Source organism: Geotrypetes seraphini, chromosome 15 (genome assembly GCF_902459505.1).
Source record: "Geotrypetes seraphini chromosome 15, aGeoSer1.1, whole genome shotgun sequence".
Classification (NCBI taxonomy): domain Eukaryota; kingdom Metazoa; phylum Chordata; class Amphibia; order Gymnophiona; family Dermophiidae; genus Geotrypetes; species Geotrypetes seraphini.
In genome coordinates, this window is record NC_047098.1 from 32,433,972 (window position 1) to 32,453,882 (window position 19,911).

At 48.1% G+C, this 19,911-nt stretch overlaps 1 protein-coding gene across 3 annotated transcripts in view; it reads left to right on the forward strand.

The window, feature by feature from the left end:
- The window catches only part of FAM222B (family with sequence similarity 222 member B), a 78,105-nt gene extending 58,509 nt beyond the window's left edge, over nt 1–19,596 (forward strand). For all 3 annotated transcript variants that reach the window (XM_033921272.1, XM_033921271.1, XM_033921273.1), the window contains exons 2-3: nt 4,805–4,929; nt 16,968–19,596. In XM_033921272.1, coding sequence (XP_033777163.1) covers nt 4,848–4,929; nt 16,968–18,835 — 1,950 coding nt within the window. In that variant the 5' untranslated portion in view covers nt 4,805–4,847 and the 3' untranslated portion in view covers nt 18,836–19,596. The remainder of the gene's footprint in view (nt 1–4,804; nt 4,930–16,967) is intronic.
- Nucleotides 19,597–19,911: the final 315 nt, after the last annotated feature.

Sequence of the window (19,911 nt, forward strand, 5' to 3'; positions counted from 1 at the left end):
GAAGCGGGGTGGTTAACGGTTGGCTGGGACAGAATGCAGGAAGGATTGCTCCTGTCCTGGCTCACCTCTGGACCACCAGGGCTTAAGGCAGGCTCATGGGAGGGAAGCGAGGTGGTTAACAGCTTGCTGAGACAGGATGCGGGAAGGATCGCTCCTGTCCTGGCTCACTGTTAGACCACCAGGTCCACAGGAGATGTACAATGGGTCTGGGGGAGCAGCGCACAGAGTTGAGGACCCAAATATAAACAGACCCCCAATTTTGGGCCAATTTTTTTGTCCTCAAAATCTTGGTTTATATGCGAGTATATATGGTAATTAGTCTCTCTTGAGAGTTGATCTGTACTGAATTATGTACACATCTCCCTCGTTATTCACGGGGGATAGGGGCAGAGCCGGACCGCGAATAGGGAAATACCGCGAATATCCGGCTCTGTCCCACCCCCGCCTCTCTCCCGCCTTTCCCCGGCATCCCGGCCTTACCTGGTGGTCTAGCAGGCTTTCGGGGCAGGAGCAAACTTCCTACGCTCCTGCCCCGTGCAGATCGCCAATAGGAAATGACTGCCGTGAGTTCCCGTAGTCTCTCGAGACTACGATGGGAGCTCACGCAGCCATTTCCTATTGGCGATGTACACGGGGCAGGAGCGTAGGAAGATCGCTCCTGCCCCGAAAGCCCGCTAGATCACCAGGTAAGGCCGGGATGCCGGGGGGAAGGCAAAAATATGAGAGGGTTCCCCCCTCCCCCCCCAAAAAAAAAATCGCGATTATGTGAAATTGTGAGTGCGGAAACCGCGAATGGGGAGAGGGAAGTGTATGTTAACCTGTGATCTGTTCTGAGCTCTTTGGGGACAACAGGGATAGAAAACAAATTAAATAAATTATTACTCTTCCAGTTCTCCTCAACTAGTAGACCCAAATGAAGGGATAATGTGTTCTAAGCATGCCTTTATCTCTATAATCGATCAAAAGAACAGAAAATCATATAGGTTAGCACTTCTGCCTCCTCTCTCCTTCTACTTATCTACCCAAAGCATTAAATCCTGCCTCTGATTTTTTATTTTTATTTTTTTAAGATCCTGAGTGAATCTCACAGAACATTTAAAACTTGACACTGACTCCTTATCAATAAAGCCTGAGCATAAACCTCCCAAACCTGAAGAAATAGTTTCCTGCGCTTGGGGATACCCCAAACCACCTTGAAGCTCCATGGTGCAGAGACCATGAAACCTATTCCTCCATTCCCAAAAAGAAGGAGCTACATTCTGGTTCCACTTACAAAGAATGCATTTCAAAGCTACGACTGTTGCTTTTTGTATCAGCAATTTTTGTCCTTTTCCTCTAATTCCCAAAGCTTTGTCCCAACCCAAAACTAGACCTCAGGGTCTATAAGCTATAGATTTCCTCTATATCTAAAACACTTACTATGATGCATGTATTGGCACGTGTTGTATAAAACTGACTTCACAGCATGGGAGCTATGACCAGCAGTGTAGGTGTCCTTGAGCTTAGAACTGTATTTTGCTGATGGTGGGGTAAATTTCCCAAATTTCTACAGAAATTATCAAGCAGCAGGGTATGTATTGGATCCTTCCTGAGCTCATGGAACATCTTCCTGATTGGCTGTACTTAGAATGGCAACTCATGTCCCCATTGCGATTGTTTCATGTTCCGAGTATAAAGTTACCTAGATATGTTAATAATAATAATAATTTTATTCTTATATACCGCCAAAGCCGTGGTAGTTTGAGGTGGTTTACAACCAAGAAGAGCTGGACAAACAGCGAATATAGATACAATATAAAATCATCAAAATACAGGAGAGCATGGTACAGAGGTGAGGCAAGAGATTTTGGGAACAATTTGGTTAGGGTTGGAGAGGAGAGGCTTGAGAGGACTTGGTTACAAATTGGTTAAACGAGTTTTTTGTTTTTTTATTACAAGTTTTCTGAAACTTAGATAGGATGAGGAGTGCGTGATAATGTTACCCAGCCAATCGTTCAGTTGACCTGCTTGGAAGGCAAGTGTTCTGTTCAGGTATCTTTTGTAACGGCAGGCCTTTAGTGTTGGGTGGTTAAATAGGTGTAGTCTGCGTGTGGGTCTGGATGGACATTCTAAGTTGAAATGGGGAACCAAGTATAAGGGGGCTGAACCTAGAATGGATTTGAAACAGGCAGGCAAATTTGAACACCACTCTCACTTCGAGGGGCAGCCAGTGGAGCTTTTGGTAGTAGGGAGTTAGTTGTTCCCATTTTTTTAACCCAAAAATCAATCGGATTGCCGAGTTTTGGATGATTCGGAGTCTTTGAGTGATTTTTTTGAAAGACCCCAGATAAATGATGTTAAAGTAGTCAAGTGAGCTTAGAATGGAGGATTGTACCAGTAAGTGGAGTGAGATAGTATTGAAGTACTTTCTGATGGTTCTCAATTTCCACAATGTTGAGAAGCCTCTTCTGACCAGCAAGTCTGTGTGCGCTTCAAGGGTACGGTAGCGGTCCAGAGTAACTCCCAGAATTTTTATGGAATCTGCAATCGGAAGGACTAGACCATTCAAGGAAATTGATGAATCTTTAATTTTATCGTCCGGGCTCGCCAGGAAGAATTTGTTTTTTTCTGAATTGAGTTTTAATTTGAAATCGGCCATCCATAGTTCGATTTGCTTTAAGATGGATACCAGGTGATTCTTCGTCTCGGGTGTTAGGTTTGTTAAGGGAAAGATAATGGTGATGTCGTCGGCATAGATGTAAAATTTGATTTTTAAACTTTGTAATAGGTTCCCCAGTGCGACCAGGTAAATGTTGAATAGTGTGGAGGATAGGGGTGAGCCCTGTGGGACTCCGCATGAATTTACCCAGCTGAAGGAATGAGTGTTGTTGCTGTAAACTTGGTAAGATCGTTTACTCAGAAAACCCTGGAACCATTTTAATATATTACCAGAGAGATGTTAAGGACAATAGTATTTTATTTGATACATGGAAAACATTGAAATTTATTAATAAATTAACGGATGTTCCAGTGGAAAAATCCACTTATCAATCCTTGTGGTTAAACTCCAAGGTTCAAATAGGTGGGTCTGGGATCTCCTGGAAGCATTGGATGCAGGCAGGCATTCGAACATTAGATGATATTATATCTAATGGGAAACTGCTGGATTTTTCACGGCTGCAACAATCATTTGGAATTTCAAAATCTCAAAATTATAGATGGTTGCAGCTGAAGCAGGCCATTCGGAGTGGGTTCCCTGAATGGCAGAATTTTAAAAACTATTATAGTTTGCAGGGCCTATGCTTCCAGACAGATTTTCTGGGACATCAGGCTGACAGGTGGTATAAATTAATTTCTGAATTTTTGAATAAGAAACCAAAAAATAGTCTTGGAGAAATTTGAAGCATTGAGATAAAGCAATACATTTCTGCATCTCGATGGCCACGAATTTGGACTCGGAGGATGAGATGTACAGCGTCAACATCTATGAGGCAAACATGGTTTTTCTTATTGCATAGAACTTTTTGGACCCCTGTTCGTTTACAAAAGTTAGATAGTTCTAAGTCTAATAGATGTAGGCATTGTCATCTTGACATAGGGACACTGGATCATCTGCTGTTCTATTGTCCTCTAATACTCAAGTTCTGGAAGTCGATATGGTGACAGATTAATGCTATACTAGAGGCATCGATTCCTTTGACATATGAGGCAGTCATATGTGGGACGATGTTACATCTGAAGCCCTCATTGAATGTATATAGAGGGCGGCTTTTCCTTATGACCGGGGTAGCCATACAAATGATTACGCACAACTGGAAGAACTGGGATTGCCTTAACTTTAATTTTTGGTGGGCAAGTCTATGCTTAACTTATAGATTTGAAAAAATGAACGCAGATATAATGGGTCATACTAAGAGATTTAAGTTAATCTGGGGCCCTTTGATATCTTTTATGGATGTGTTGTAATTGGTTTTGGGTTTTTTTCCTTTGATCCTGTTGGTATATTGCACACACCCAGGGGGAAGGAGGGTGGGAGAGGAATATTTATGTCATGGTTTTATTCTCTTTCAAGGTATTGGTTGGGCGGGGTGGTTTTGTTTTGTTTTTATCTTGCTGTGGGGATTTTGATTGATTATAAATGCATATATGAATAGTGTAGTTTGTGTAGATACTGTACTGCATTTCTGTTAACTTTGGAAAATTAATAAAAGATTTAAACAAGAACTGTATTGAGCAAGTATATATTTACATGATCTGTAACTCCTTTGCTTGGGCGTTTTTGGAGTAAGCAGCCTTCAACACAGGTGCTAGCTCTGTACTCTGCTCTACTCCGTTATCCTCCCAGAGGACAGTGTCTGTGGCCAGGTACTCATTTTCTCCCTTTTTTGTTCTCATTCTCTGTACAGCTGTATCACTTTAAATGTCACTTCAGCCATAACAAGTTTTTATTAAGCTGTTGCAAGAGGGCGAAACATGGCGGGAGGTTTTTATTTTTTTTCCCCTTTTTCATTTCTTTATTTGGTCAGGCATTGCATGTACATAAGAGTATCCAGGTGATCTTGATAAAACTGCTCATAAACAGGTTAATGGAACTTGTAGAGCTTGTCAGATGTGTTTTTAAGTACACCAGAAACTAATAACTGAGGTGACATTTTTAATCTAGAGACTAATTAAAATGCATATCTTAGAAGAGTGTGCCTGTAAATGTAGTATCTCGGCTCTTTTCCATGTCTGCTCTTGTCAGATTGTCTTGTAGTACTGTATCTCTGTGTTGCAGCTGTGGTATTCTGTCTCTTAATCTTGTACTCCCTCTCCCTATTTACAGTGCGAGGAGTGAATACCCCATGTTGTGTTAGTGCCTCTCTGCCATGCTGGCCTGTCTGCCAGGACCAGGTGACCTCCCCTTTCAGCTTCTTTCTCACACGCAGATGAACACTGGACTTCAGAAATGTAAGTGAACTGCTGGATGTTTGTTGTAAATCTTTGAACTTATGTTTTCTGATAATCGATCACTTCAGTATCTTCTGTCGGTTTCTTCTAAAAGGAGTTTTGAGCAGACACTTGTTTGAACTCAGAAGGATGGTCATCATGATAATCAAGCAATTAAAGATATGTTATGCTCCCCCCACCTCCTTCCCCACTGTCCCCCTGTGACAGAATCACAAGGAGCTGCAGTGAGGGGGGTAGAAAAAGCATACCTCTAATCGAGATTACAAATTTTAATCGAAATACAGCCATAAAAAATTTGAGTAAAGAGTAATGAAAAGATAAAAAATGCAAATTGAAAAATTACATGGAAATCTAACACAGCATGCAGAATAGCTATAAAAAGCCTTATAAGTTTTCATATCCTTCTTTATAAAATTCCTGTATGGATACTGGCAAATATACATGTACCGTATTTTCACGCAAATAACACGCACCCGTATAAAACGCGCACACGTGTATAGCGCGCAGAAATCACGATGATAAGCACAAAAACTTTGGTATAACGCGCTCACGATTATACCGCGCATGCTGCCCGACTCTCCGTTCACCCCCCTGACTTCCGTGCACTGCCCCGCCTCTCCGTGCGCTGTCCCGACTCTCCGTTCACCCCCCCCTGACTTCCGTGCACTGCCCCGACTTTCCGTGCGCTGTCCCGACTCTCCGTTCACCCCCCCCTGACTTCCGTGCACTGCCCCGCCTCTCCGTGCGCTGTCCCGACTCTCCGTTCACCCCCCCCTGACTTCCGTGCACTGCCCCGACTTTCCGTGCGCTGTCCCGACTCTCCGTTCACCCCCCCTGACTTCCGTGCACTGCCCCGCCTCTCCGTGCGCTGTCCCGACTCTCCGTTCACCCCCCCTGACTTCCGTGCACTGCCCCGACTTTCCGTGCGCTGTCCCGACTCTCCGTTCACCCCCCCTGACTTCCGTGCACTGCCCCGACTTTCCGTGCGCTGTCCCGACTCTCCGTTCACCCCCCCTGACTTCCGTGCACTGCCCCGCCTCTCCGTGCGCTGTCCCGACTCTCCGTTCACCCCCCCCGACGTCCGATTCATCCCCCCCCCCCCGGCAGGACCATTCGCACCCCCACCCCGAAGGACCGCCGACTCCCCGACAATATCGGGCCAGGAGGGAGCCCAAACCCTCCTGGCCACGGCGACCCCCTAACCCCACCCCGCACTACATTACGGGCAGGAGGGATCCCAGGCCCTCCTGCCCTCGACGCAAACCCCCCTCCCCCCCAACGACCGCCCCCCCCAAGAACCTCCGACCGCCGACCCGCGACCCCCCTGGCGACCCCCACGACCCCCCCACCCCCCACCTTTGGTAGTTGGGCCAGAAGGGAGCCCAAACCCTCCTGGCCACGGCGACCCCCTAACCCCACCCCGCACTACATTACGGGCAGGAGGGATCCCAGGCCCTCCTGCCCTCGACGCAAACCCCCCCCCCCCCCAACGACCGTCCCCCCCCCAAGAACCTCCGACCGCCCCCCCAGCCGACCCGCGACCCCCCTGGCGACCCCCACGACCCCCCCACCCCCCTTCCCCGTACCTTTGGAAGTTGGCCGGACAGACGGGAGCCAAACCCGCCTGTCCGGCAGGCAGCCAACGAAGGAATGAGGCCGGATTGGCCCATCCGTCCTAAAGCTCCGCCTACTGGTGGGGCCTAAGGCGCGTGGGCCAATCAGAATAGGCCCTGGAGCCTTAGGTCCCACCTGGGGGCGCGGCCTGAGGCACATGGTCGGGTTGGGCCCATGTGCCTCAGGCCGCGCCCCCAGGTGGGACCTAAGGCTCCAGGGCCTATTCTGATTGGCCCACGCGCCTTAGGCCCCACCAGTAGGCGGAGCTTTAGGACGGATGGGCCAATCCGGCCTCATTCCTTCGTTGGCTGCCTGCCGGACAGGCGGGTTTGGCTCCCGTCTGTCCGGCCAACTTCCAAAGGTACGGGGAAGGGGGGTGGGGGGGTCGTGGGGGTCGGCCAGGGGGGTCGCGGGTCGGCTGGGGGGGCGGTCGGAGGTTCTTGGGGGGGGGACGGTCGTTGGGGGGGAGGGGGGTTTGCGTCGAGGGCAGGAGGGCCTGGGATCCCTCCTGCCCGTAATGTAGTGCGGGGTGGGGTTAGGGGGTCGCCGTGGCCAGGAGGGTTTGGGCTCCCTTCTGGCCCGATATTGTCGGGAAGTCGGCGGTCCTTCGGGGTGGGGGTGCGAGTGGTCCTGCCGGGGGGGGGGATGTATCGGACGTCGGGGAGTCGGCCGGGCAAGAGGGCTTGGGCTCCCTCTTGCTCCGATCGTGGATGCGGGTGCGGGTGGGAGCGCGTGCGAGTGGTCGTTCGGGGTGGGGGTGCGAGTGGTCCTGCTGGGGGGGTGAATCGGGCGTCGGGCGGGGTGGGAGCTATGTTTGAAAACTTTCGTATACCGCGCTCACGCATATAACGCGCGAGGGGTATGCGCGGTAGGTAAAAACGCGTATAACGCGCGCGTTATATGCGTGAAAATACGGTATATTCTCTCTTAGGTTTCTATGCCTGGTATCATGTTTGTTGCAGTTTTCTGGATCTCGCCATGTCTGGTCAGGTAAAACACAGATGTTTCAGCCATAATTTTGTGGTTTTCCTCAGGGTAATCTGTGAGGTCTGCAGTTTATCTTAATATATATATTTTTTTACCTGAGCAGACATGGCAACTGCAACATGCATGATACTAGCAGTGGAAACCTAAGAGAGCATATAATCCAGCTTCACAGGGAGAAAGTATTTAAACTCACCAGAGAATCTTCCATTCCAGGGAAAAAAAGAGACCAAGTGATTTTTATTTATAATGATTGGATATAGGGTTATTGTAGTCTTAATTGTTGAGTCAGTCAAATGATAAGACTAAGGTAAATGATTCGTATATGTATAATGTTGGAAGAATGGTCTGTCTGTCAGTTAAAATTTAATGCAAAGAAGTTCAGAGTGATGTACTTGGGGAGTAAAAATCCAAAGGAACTGTATATGCTTGAGGGTGAGAAGGGACCTTGGTGTGATAGTATCTGCAGATCTCAAAGCTGCAAAACAGTGTGACAAAATGGTGGCTGTAGCCAGAAGAATGCTGAGATACATAGAGAGAGAAATTGCCAGCAGAAAAAGATGCCCCTGTACAAGTCATTGGTGAGGCCCCACTTGGAATATTGTGTTCAATTCTGGAGGCCGTATCTTGCTAAGGATGTAAGAAGACTTGAAGCGGTACAGAGGAAGGCAACAAAAATATAATTGGGATCGCACCAAAAAACGTATGAGAAGAGGCCTGAATATGTATGCCATGAAGGAAAGAAGGGATTGAGGAGATATGATGGACATTTAAATACTTGAAGGGTATTAATCTACAAACAAACTGATTTCAGAGATGGAGAAGCAGTAAAACTAGAGGACATAATATGAGTTTGCGGGGTGGTAGTCTTAGGAGTAATGTTAGGGAATAGTTCTTCATGGAGAAGGAAGGTGGATGCTTGGAATGCCCTCCCGAGAGAGGTGGTGGAGGCAAAAACAGTGACAGAGTTCAAAAATGCATGGGATAAACACAAAGGATCCCTAAACAGAAAGAGAATAGTATCGACATAAAATTTGAAAGATCAAATGCTGCATCTTCATGATGTGCAGGAGTAGTGCTTAAATAGAAGCCCAGCAGCAGGGAAGGAAAATGATACTGGATGGACTTCTGTGGTATGTGGTATCCCGTATATGGCAAGACAGCTGTTTTTGGGGGGGAAGGGGAGCGTCAGTGGCCAGAGTTCTCTTAAATGGAGGCAGGCATGTCCTTTCTGGCTGACATATTTTACAATCTGGTGCACCTTTCTTCCAGTTTGGTTGCAGCTGGCTGAGGTTGCACCATGACAAGTCCATCCTCGAGACACCCAAATCATCAGCTTTAAAACCAACAATTGGGATAAAGGAAATGGCTAGCGGCACTGACTCCTGGCAGCTGGTGACCTCCTCCACGGGCAAACATAGGAGACCCCCCCCCCCCCTTTTTCAATCTCTTCATCTTCTCCTTCTTCTTACAAACAGGGCAGCTATACATCAACCCCTCAACTCGTCCTGCGGAACAGATTCCAGATTCTTCAGGAAGGAACTGCCGATGAGGAACAGGAGCAGGCCCAACACCCAGCTCCATCTCCAGGGACAACTGACCGGCTCCCCCCAAAGAAGCGCAGAGTAATAGTCATCGGGGATTCCATGCTGAGGGGCACCGAGGGACCAATTTGCAGACCGGATATGCAATCTAGGGAGGTCTGCTGTCTGCCTGGAGCCAGGATACGAGATGTCACTGCCAGTCTGGATAGACTACTCACGCCCCGAGACCACTTTCCTATGCTTCTTGTCCACATAGGAACCAACGACACTGCCAGGAACACACCGGAGACCATCACCAGAGACTTTGGAGCACTGGGTGAGAGGCTGAAGAAGACAGGAGCGCAGGTGGTTTTCTCATCGATCCTCCCAGTTAGAGGCAAGGGAAGAGCCAGAGATGAACGTATCCTGAGGACGAACGAGTGGCTACAGGGATGGTGCCGGGATATGAACTTCGGATTCCTAAACCACGGGGAAGCGCTACAAGGACTTCAGGGACCAGACGGACTCCATCTGACCAGTAGGGGTAAGAACGTCTTCGGACATCGACTAGCCCACCTGCTTCACAGGGCTTTAAACTAGGTAAGTCGGGGGAGGGTACCCATTCACATATTAGTGCAGAAAGGAATTATCCTGATGAGGTGAGTCGAATCTCCGCTTCCATGTCCAAGGTAAGTACCCACATTGCAAACAGTTCTTTGGGAGTCACACCGACTCGGGTAGGATACGCCTCACAGGGACTTAGCAAACACAAGATATGGAGGGCCATGTATGTCAATGCACACAGTTTAGGTAACAAAATTCTAGAATTGGAGGCTGAAATAAGGAATGCCAACCTAGATGTGGTGGCAATATCTGAAACTTGGTTGACGGACTCACATGGGTGGGATATGGCTATACCGGGCTACAATCTACTTCGTCAGGACAGAGAGGGCAGGTTAGGAGGGGGGGTAGCTCTATACATTAAAGAGGACATCAAAACCACCAGGATCACAGATGTCAAGTACACCGGGGAGTCCCTCTGGGTAAACCTGGCAAGAGGCAGAGAAAAATGCTTGTATCTAGGTGTGGTTTACAGACCCCCAAGACAACTGGAAGACATGGACGCAGAATTAATTGAAGACATAGAGAATATCACTCTACGAGGAGAAGCTGTACTGCTAGGGGACTTCAATATGCCTGATGCAGACTGGAACTCATTTTCAGCGACAACCAGCGGTAGAAGGAGGCTCTTAACCTCCATAAAGGGAGCACGTCTCAAACAAATGGTAACGGAGCCCACTAGGGCCCAGGCGATCCTCAACCTGGTACTCACCAACGGGGAAAGCGTTTCAGAGGTCTCAGTAGGAGATACGCTAGCCTCCAGCGACCACAATATAGTATGGTTCAACCTTAGGAAAGGCTTCCCTAGATCAAACACGAAAATAAAGGTACAGTGGTGCCTCGCATAACGGACGCCTCGCACAGCGAACGCTGCGCACAACGAACTTTATGTCTTGATCCATACAACGAACTTCGTTTCACACAACGAAGTCGCCCGAGCTGCATCCTTCCGCGCAGGCACTGCGCTTAACTGCCCTCTCTCCGCCTGGTTCCCTCTTGCCCCCCCTGACTCCCCGACACGATCGGGGCAAGAGGGAGCTCAAGCCCTCTTGCCCCCCCGACTCCCCGACACGATCGGGGCAAGAGGGAGCTCAAGCCCTCTTGCCCCCCCGACTCCCCGACACGATCGGGGCAAAAGGGAGCCCAAGCCCTCTTGCCCCGCCGATTCCCCGACACGATCGGGGCAAAAGGGAGCCCAAGCCCTCTTGCCCGCCGATTCCCCAACTCCCCGACAATATCGGGCCAGGAGGGAGCCCAAGTCCTCCTGGCCACAGCAACCCCCTAACCCCACCCTGCACTACATTACGGGCAGGAGGGATCCCAGGCCCTCCTGCCCTCGACGCAAACCCCCCCTCCCCCCAACGACCGCCCCCCCCCCCAAGAACCTCCGACCGACCCGCGACCCCCCTGGCCGACCCCCACGACACCCCCAACCCCCTTCCCCGTACCTTTCTGTAGTTGGCCGGACAGACGGGAGCCAAACCCGCCTGTCCGGCAGGCAGCCATCGACGGAATGAGGCCGGATTGGCCCATCCGTCCCAAAGCTCCGCCTACTGGTGGGGCCTAAGGCGCCTGGGCCAATCAGAATAGGCCCGGGAGCCTTAGGTCCCTCCTGGGGGCGGGGCCTGAGGCACATGGGCCCAACCCGACCATGTGCCTCAGGCCCTGCCCCCAGGAGGGACCTAAGGCTCCCGGGCCTATTCTGATTGGCCCAGGCGCCTTAGGCCCCACCAGTAGGCGGAGCTTTGGGACGGATGGGCCAATCCGGCCTCATTCCGTCGATGGCTGCCTGCCGGACAGGCGGGTTTGGCTCCCGTCTGTCCGGCCAACTACAGAAAGGTACGGGGAAGGGGGTTGGGGGTGTCGTGGGGGTCGGCCAGGGGGGTCGCGGGTCGGCTGGGGGTCGGTCGGAGGTTCTTGGGGGGGGGCGGTCGTTGGGGGGAGGGGGGGGTTGCGTCGAGGGCAGGAGGGCCTGGGATCCCTCCTGCCCGTAATGTAGTGCAGGGTGGGGTTAGGGGGTCGCCGTGGCCAGGAGGACTTGGGCTCCCTCCTGGCCCGATATTGTCGGGGAGTTGGGGAATCGGCGGGGCAAGAGGGCTTGGGCTCCCTTTTGCCCCGATCGTGTCGGGGAGTCGGGGGGGCAAGAGGGCTTGAGCTCCCTCTTGCCCCGATCGTGTCGGGGAGTCGGGGGGGCAAGAGGGCTTGAGCTCCCTCTTGCCCCGATCGTGTTGGGGAGTCGGGGGGGGGGGGCAAGAGGGCTTGAGCTCCCTCTTGCCCCGATCGTGTCGGGGAGTCGGGGGGGCAAGAGGGCTTGAGCTCCCTCTTGCCCCGATCGTGTCGGGGAGTCGGGGGGGGGGCAAGAGGGCTTGAGCTCCCTCTTGCCCCGATCGTGTCGGGGAGTCGGGGGGGCAAGAGGGCTTGAGCTCCCTCTTGCCCCGATCGTGTCGGGGGTGCCAGGGACTACACGGAGTCACCCACCGTACCACCCGATTCGGGTAAGCGCAGGTATCGGTGGGTGGCTTATTTGCGGGGGGGTGCCTTATTTTACATTTTTTTCTAAAAAGGGGGGGCTGTCTTATTTGATGGCCCTGCCTTATCATCGGGGAAACACGGTAGAAAAAAAAAAAAAATGAACAGTTAAGTCCCAGTTTTTGCCGCTGAGACTCTGCCCTCTCACTGTAAAATTAGACTCTACTTAGTCTGTCTTTAAATTTAAAAAATGTGTGTTGTTTTAAAAAACAATTATGTTTTTAGATGTATCTAAATAAAAATAATAACCAAAAATTTATCTTTTTTATGTCATCTTAGCATATTTTATGCTGCAGAACGAATTATTTTTTTTTACATGTATTCCTATGGGAAAACGCGTTTCACATAACGAACGTTTCACATAACAAACTTGCTCCTGGAACCAATTAAGTTCGTTGTGTGAGGCACCACTGTACTCAATTTCCGGGGCACAGACTTCGCACGCATGGGAGATTTCGTCCATCAGACGCTGCAGGACCAAGCAGAGACCGATGATGTAGAAGCTAAGTGGTTAACACTGAAATCAACCATACATGAAGCAACTAGCCGCTTCATAAAATCAGTAAATAAACGACAAAGAAACAATAAACCCCAATGGTTCACCGCGGAGATCTCGCACCTCATTAAGGAGATGAAAAAAGCGTTTCTCTCCTACAAGCGCACGGAGAAAAGAGAGGCAAAAGTAGAATATAGGACCAGGTCTACAGTGGTCAAAATGGCAGTTAGGGAGGCAAAACTTCGAGTGGAAGAAATTCTGGCAAAAAACATTAAAAAGGGGGACAAATCCTTCTTCAGGTATATTAGTGACAGAAAAAGGAACACAGGCGGGATAGTACGCCTTAGAAGACCGAACGGAAGTTACGTGGAAGCAGATTCCGATAAAGCCGAACTACTGAATGAATACTTCTGCTCAGTCTTCACCTGTGAGGCACAGGGACACGGTCCCCAGTTGAAGGCAACACAAAGCACAGAAGACCCGTTTCAGAATTTTGAGTTCACACCAGGTGAAGTTTACAGTGAACTGGCAAGACTCAAGGTGAACAAAGCCATGGGACCAGACAATTTGCACCCAAGAGTGCTCAGAGAATTAAGCGATGTCCTGGCAAAACCGTTGGCTGAGCTATTCAATCTCTCCCTAAGTAAGGGGAAAGTTCCCCTGGACTGGAAATTAGCTAATGTCGTTCCTCTGCATAAAAAGGGTTGCAGGGCAGAGGCTGCGAATTATAGACCGGTGAGTCTCACATCAATAGTGTGCAAACTCATGGAAACACTAATTAAAAGCAAATTGGACACGATCTTGAATGAAGGGAATCTTCGGGATCCCAGTCAGCATGGATTCACCAAGGGTAGGTCCTGCCAATCCAATCTCATCAGCTTCTTTGACTGGGTAACAAGAAAGTTGGACTTGGGAGAGTCTTTGGACGTCGTATACCTGGACTTCAGGAAAGCTTTTGACAGTGTCCCACACCGCAGGCTCGAAAGCAAGATGGAATCGATGGGGTTAGGAGAGACACTAACTGCATGGGTCAATGATTGGCTGAGTGGCAGACTTCAGAGGGTGGTGGTTAATGGTACCCTCTCTAAAACATCGGAGGTGACCAGTGGAGTGCCGCAGGGCTCGGTCCTGGGTCCACTCCTTTTCAACATATTTATAGGGGATCTGACTCAAGGGCTTCAAGGTAAAATAACACTATTCGCCGATGACGCCAAACTATGTAATATAGTAAGTGAATGCAGTTTACAGAATTATATGGCGCAGGACCTGCTTACATTGGAAAGTTGGTCCTCAACCTGGCAGCTAGGCTTCAATGCTAAGAAATGTAAGGTCATGCACCTCGGAAGCGGAAATCCATGCAGGACGTACTTCTTGAACGGAGAAACTTTAACTAGGACTTCAGCAGAACGAGATTTAGGAGTAATCATCAGTGCAGACATGAAAACTGCCAATCAAGTGGAGAAGGCTTCATCTAAGGCAAGGCAGATATTGGGTTGTATCGATAGAAGTTTCGTCAGCCGAAAGCCTGAAGTCATAATGCCGTTGTACAGGGCCATGGTGAGACCTCATCTGGAGTACTGTGTGCAATTCTGGAGGCCACATTACAGTAAAGATGTGCGCAGAATTGAATCGGTTCAACGGACGGCCACCAGGATGATCTCGGGGCTCAAGGGTCTCTCGTACGAAGAGAGACTGAACAAATTGCAGCTCTACACTCTCGAGGAACGTAGGGAGAGGGGAGACATGATCGAAACATTTAAGTACCTCACGAGACGTGTCGAAGTGGAAGATGATATTTTCTTTCTCAAGGGACCCTCGGCCACAAGAGGGCACCCGCTCAAACTCAGGGGCGGAAAATTTCATGGCGACACCAGAAAGTATTTCTTCACAGAGAGAGTGGTTGATCATTGGAACAAGCTTCCAGTGCAGGTGATCGAGGCAGACAGCGTGCCAGACTTTAAGAATAAATGGGATACCCATGTGGGATCCCTACGAGGGTCAAGATAAGGAAATTGGGTCATTAGGGCATAGACAAGGGGTGGGTAAGCAGAGTGGGCAGACTTGATGGGCTGTAGCCCTTTTCTGCCGTCATCTTCTATGTTTCTATGTTTCATTTGGCTGCAGACTCTGCTTCCAAAAAACATTAGTCAACTGCCCTTTCAGAGCAGTAGTTGTTCAAAGAGAACCTGGACGAAGGACTAGAGTCTGACCGAAACTGCTACTGAAATTGACTAAATGATTTTGGCCAAAACATACTAAAGATTGTGTGAATGTGAACCAGTGAGGCCTACTAGGGATTGTCAGAGCTTGCAGTCGGCAGCCCTCTGCTAAACCCACAGGAGATTACCTGCCAGTCCCAGAAACTGCAAGCACATGCTAACAATTGAGAGAGCCATTTTAACCAAGGCTTCTCAACAAGTCTAGCAGATGTAGTTAAATATCATCTGAGACAGGAACTGTGTGAGAACAATTTTTTGACCAGCTTTTTATGCTTACCCAACTGCACAGGTAACAAGAGAAAGTAGCATTGAGATGTTTTCCCATTTTGTATTTAGTTATAAAACTGATTAAGGACAAGCATGATATAGATTCTTGCTAAAATAGGGTAACGGTGACACTAGTCTACACTGCAGATGTTATACTAGCCTAATGCACAATCCAGAATTTAAAAAAAGACCATTGATGTTACTGAATATGAAAACTCTATGGGCTCCTTTGACTAAGGTGCATTAGGTCCTTAAAGCACGAAATAGCACACGCTAAATTGCCCCGCGCGCTAGACCTTAATGCCAGCATTGAGCTGGTATTATTCTAGAAGGGTACTGCGCGGTAATTTCGTGCATGCATTAAAAACGCTAGCGCACCTTAGTAAAAGGAGCCCCATGCTCTGAAAAATTATAACCATGAGCAATAATTTTCTAATAAATAAACTTTTTCATTGTACTATTTCCCTAATGCTGTAAGCTGACCAGTACTTGTACTTTAAAATAATCACTGCAGTTTCCTTTCTCAGAGAATCTAACTTCTACATGCTACAAGTTTGATTAAAACGCTGCATCTTTAGCCTGAAAGTTCTTTAGACTCACCCAAATAGTATCCAAGCCAGAATATAGATATACAGTAATTTAAATATCAAAATACCATATTTTACATCCAAGCAAAATAGCCTCTGCACACATAGACCTCAACTAAGCAAAACTGAAGCTGAAAGTCACAATGCTTTTACAATGGCTGACTTTGAGCTACATTTTGGAGTGACAACTGATGTTGTATCTCCACAGAGGCTAATTCCTAATAATATTACCATCCCAAATGGCTGACTTTGAGCTACATTTTGGAGTGGCAGCTGATGTCATATCTCCAAAGAGGCTAATTCTTAACAAGGTTATCATCCCAAATTTACAGACTTAAATTTTTGTAACAAACACATTTATTTGGAGCACTCTGTTTACCATATAAACTACTATGCAATATCATTACTGCACTACTTCAAATCACATTACACAAAATAAAAGAATGCAGAGAGTAGCCCTCCCCCCTGGACTTTTCTACAATCCCTAGTGGTCTAGTAGTATTTTAGGGCAGCTCTACTCCCAAAATGGCTGCTTATGACCTCCTAAGGCAATATTGCGAGATTGTCAAAGCCAGCATAGGCAAGAACGATTGGGGAATCACTCCTGCCTGACTACACACCTAGACCACATAATATAGACCCAAGCAGAGCATCTACAGGTAGACAGGGGAGAGAGAAATCCTATTTGGAGAGGCGAGGGAGGCAGGGGGAGATGAACAGGACAAAACACAAATTTTTAGCTTCTACTGAATACACAGTCGGTTTTGATTCTTAGGAAATTGACAAAGGCCTGATTGTATGAACAGGCTTTTCCTTGTGAATATCAGAAGTAGGCAGAATAGTAATAGGATAATGGATAATTAGTAATGATAGGACAATGGCTAAGTGTGGATGATGTTGGGGTGTTTATATGTAGGATTTTTTGTTGTTGTATATATTTAATCCATTGTGGGTAATCAAGGCTGACTAAAATAAATGAATCATTCAACTTGCATACTCAGGTTTTTGACCCCCACCTCTGTCTTCAACAATTTTTTTAATGTGATTTTACTAGAAAAGCACTAAGTCTTGGGTGCAGTTGTTGGGTGGTGGTTCCTAAGTTAGTCGGCTGATGTGGAGGTTTAAAATACATTTAATGAATTGTAAAATGATATCCTTGTACAAGCCTAGTGGTAATGACATCTCTGTTCTTTCCCAGGGGACACTACACAGAAGATGAGATCTGCCCAGCATCCTACTCCAGCAGAACTGGATGCCTATGCTGAAAAGGTCGCTAATAATCCACTGACTATAAAAATCTTTCCCAACAGTGTCAAGGTTCCTCAAAGAAAACACGTTCGCCGAACTGTGAATGGACTTGATACATCAGGCCAGCGGTATAGTCCTTATCCTTTGCAGTCCAGCACCAAAGCTGGTCTACTTGCCATTGTCAAATCTCCTGCAAAAGGAATCGTGAAAGACTTTGAGGGAGTTCGCGCACGTGTTCTCCCTGAAGTGATGATGAATCCCCCATCTACACCATATGTTGCACCTAGCACTTTAAACCATCCCCAGGCACTCTCTCGTCCCCGGGCTCTCCAGCATGCACAGGTACTGCAGAACCTTCAGCAGCAACAGTCTTTGAGTCACACTCAGAGCCTTTCCCAGCAACTGCAACACACTCAGAGCTTGCCACCAACCCTGCAGCGCACTCGGAGCATAGCGCAGCTCCCTACAAGCATGCAGCACCCTCAGAATATTCCACAGGCCCAGATGCTGCAGCAGTCTCAGAATATACTGCACACTCAGAGCGTAGTGCAGACACTGCAGCACCCCCAGCGCCTGGCACAGCCACAGACATTGCAGCAGCCTCTGGGCATACCACAAACATTGCAACATGCTCAAAATTTGGCTCAGCCACAGACACTACAGCACCCTGCCAGTATGCAGCATCCTGGGAGCATCACACAGCCACTGCAGCATCCTGGGAGTGTAACACAGCCACTGCAGCACCCTCAGAGAATGCCTCAGACACAGAGTGCACAGCACCCTTCGAGCATGGCTCATCAGACTTTGCAGCACCCTGCCACCTCCATGCTGCAACCAGGTTTACATGGAAGCAGAAAGATGCCGGATGCAGATGCACCGCCAAACGTGACCGTGTCTACCTCAACCATTCCTCTGTCTATGGCTGCTACCCTGCAGCAGAATCGGCCACCAGACCTGACTAGCATTGTGCACCAGATTAGCCAGTTCTGCCAGGCCAGGGCTGGCATCAGCACTACCTCGGTATGTGAGGGACAGATTGCAAACCCCAGTCCCATAAGTCGCAACCTGCTCATCAATGCAAGTACTAGGGTCTCTGCTCACAGTGTGCCCATGCCTTCCTGTGGCGGGAACCCTGGATTAGACCATGCTGCTACTATTTCTTCTGCTGCTTCTAGTAATGCTCCTATGATAAATATTAGGGTACCCGTGTCATACCCAAATGACATGAAGCCTCTTGCCTGGAACCAGCAGCAACTTGCACACCTGCAGCAAATGTGTAGCGAAGCACATGGGCCGGTGGGGCTGGTTGGAAAACACCCACAAAGAGAGTTGGCTGTACAGGGGTTTCCAGGAAAATTAACACCCTATGCTCACGAACTGTGCACGGGTCAAGCTTTCAATTTGAAACCCCCAGTTGAGAAACCAACTCCCTCCCCACCTGTGAATGGCCTACCGGGACCCATGCCATACTCCAATGGGCAATATTTCCAGCCCATATGGAATAACATTCTGCCTACACCAAACAGCGATAGCTCAGGCTCGCAAGACCTGGCCATGCCGTTTCATGGAGGACAGCCTTCTGGAGCCCCCATGGATTGTGCAGCAGGGGCCCATTACAGGGCTGGGGCGGGAGTAGTGTCGACTGGCCAGAGCAGTGCAATTCAGAGTATGGATTATCTAAGTGGTGACTTCCAACAATCTTGCTTCAGAGATCAGACCTTAGCTAGCATGGGGAAGATCCACAGGCCCCCCATGAGCCAAGCTTCTGAACCAGCAGATAGCCGAAGTCTTCATATTCAGCACCCAGGGTATAGATAGGTGGCAGTTGCTCTCTCAAGCAAATATAAGTTTTAGTCTTAATCTGAAGTTGTCCTAAATCCTTTCTTTTTTTATTTTCATTTTTTTTTTTAAATTGCAAACTTTTGTGATCATTATAGCAACTGCTGTGACCAGATAAATACCGAATATTCCAATGCTTGGAAACTTAGCTAACTTGATTCCAACACTGTCACTTTATCATCCATTTGCATTAGAAGTGAATGTGACCACTTGGACCTATTCTTCAGTTTTATGGTTGCTGTATGTGTTCAGGTGGCAGAAGCAGCTGTAGAAGGCCTAGTGCTAGTCCCATGAGCTATTGGTTCTAAAGAACCAGGTGTAAAATGTGCATTTTCTGCTTTGTGTTGTAATACAAAGTGCAAACGGTATTCCTTGCTGCCAAATTTCTTCTGATTTTATGCAGGTTTATTGTGCACCAATGTACATTGTCTGTTTTTTTGAGGCTGTGGCCTAGGGAAAGATGGTGCTTTGGACAGATTTTAGCTAGATTTCAAATTGTATTTCTCTTAGGACAAGCAGGATGGCAAAGTCCTCACAGCATGGGTGATGTCACCATCGGAGCCCATGCAGGAAATTTCACCAGCTTAGCAATTACTAGAAACCTTTGAGTCGCACCATCCTGCTTATGTGCCACTTTCCACCTGCTGCTATTGCATCGGGCTATCTCAGTCTTTGCCTTTCCCTGGAAATAGTTGGCTGCATGACACTGGAGATGTCAAGATATTTTCTCACATAATCTGTTGCAGTCATAAACTGTGTTTTATGACTCTTCAAATTTCCTTTTTTTTTTTTTTTTTGCACTCAGCCTACTGTAGGCCTCTCTGTTGGCCAAAATTCTCATTTACTTTTACTGTGGCTATTAGTTTATATATATATATATATATATATATATATATATATATATATATATATTTTTTTTTTTTTTAAATTTAGATACCTTTATGGATGTTGTCCCAAGCAAGAATTACAAGCAAATAAGAGAATTACAATCCATTTGCAATAAAGCAAAAATGACAATGCAAACGTGGGATCAAAGTAGAAAAGGTTGAGCTAAT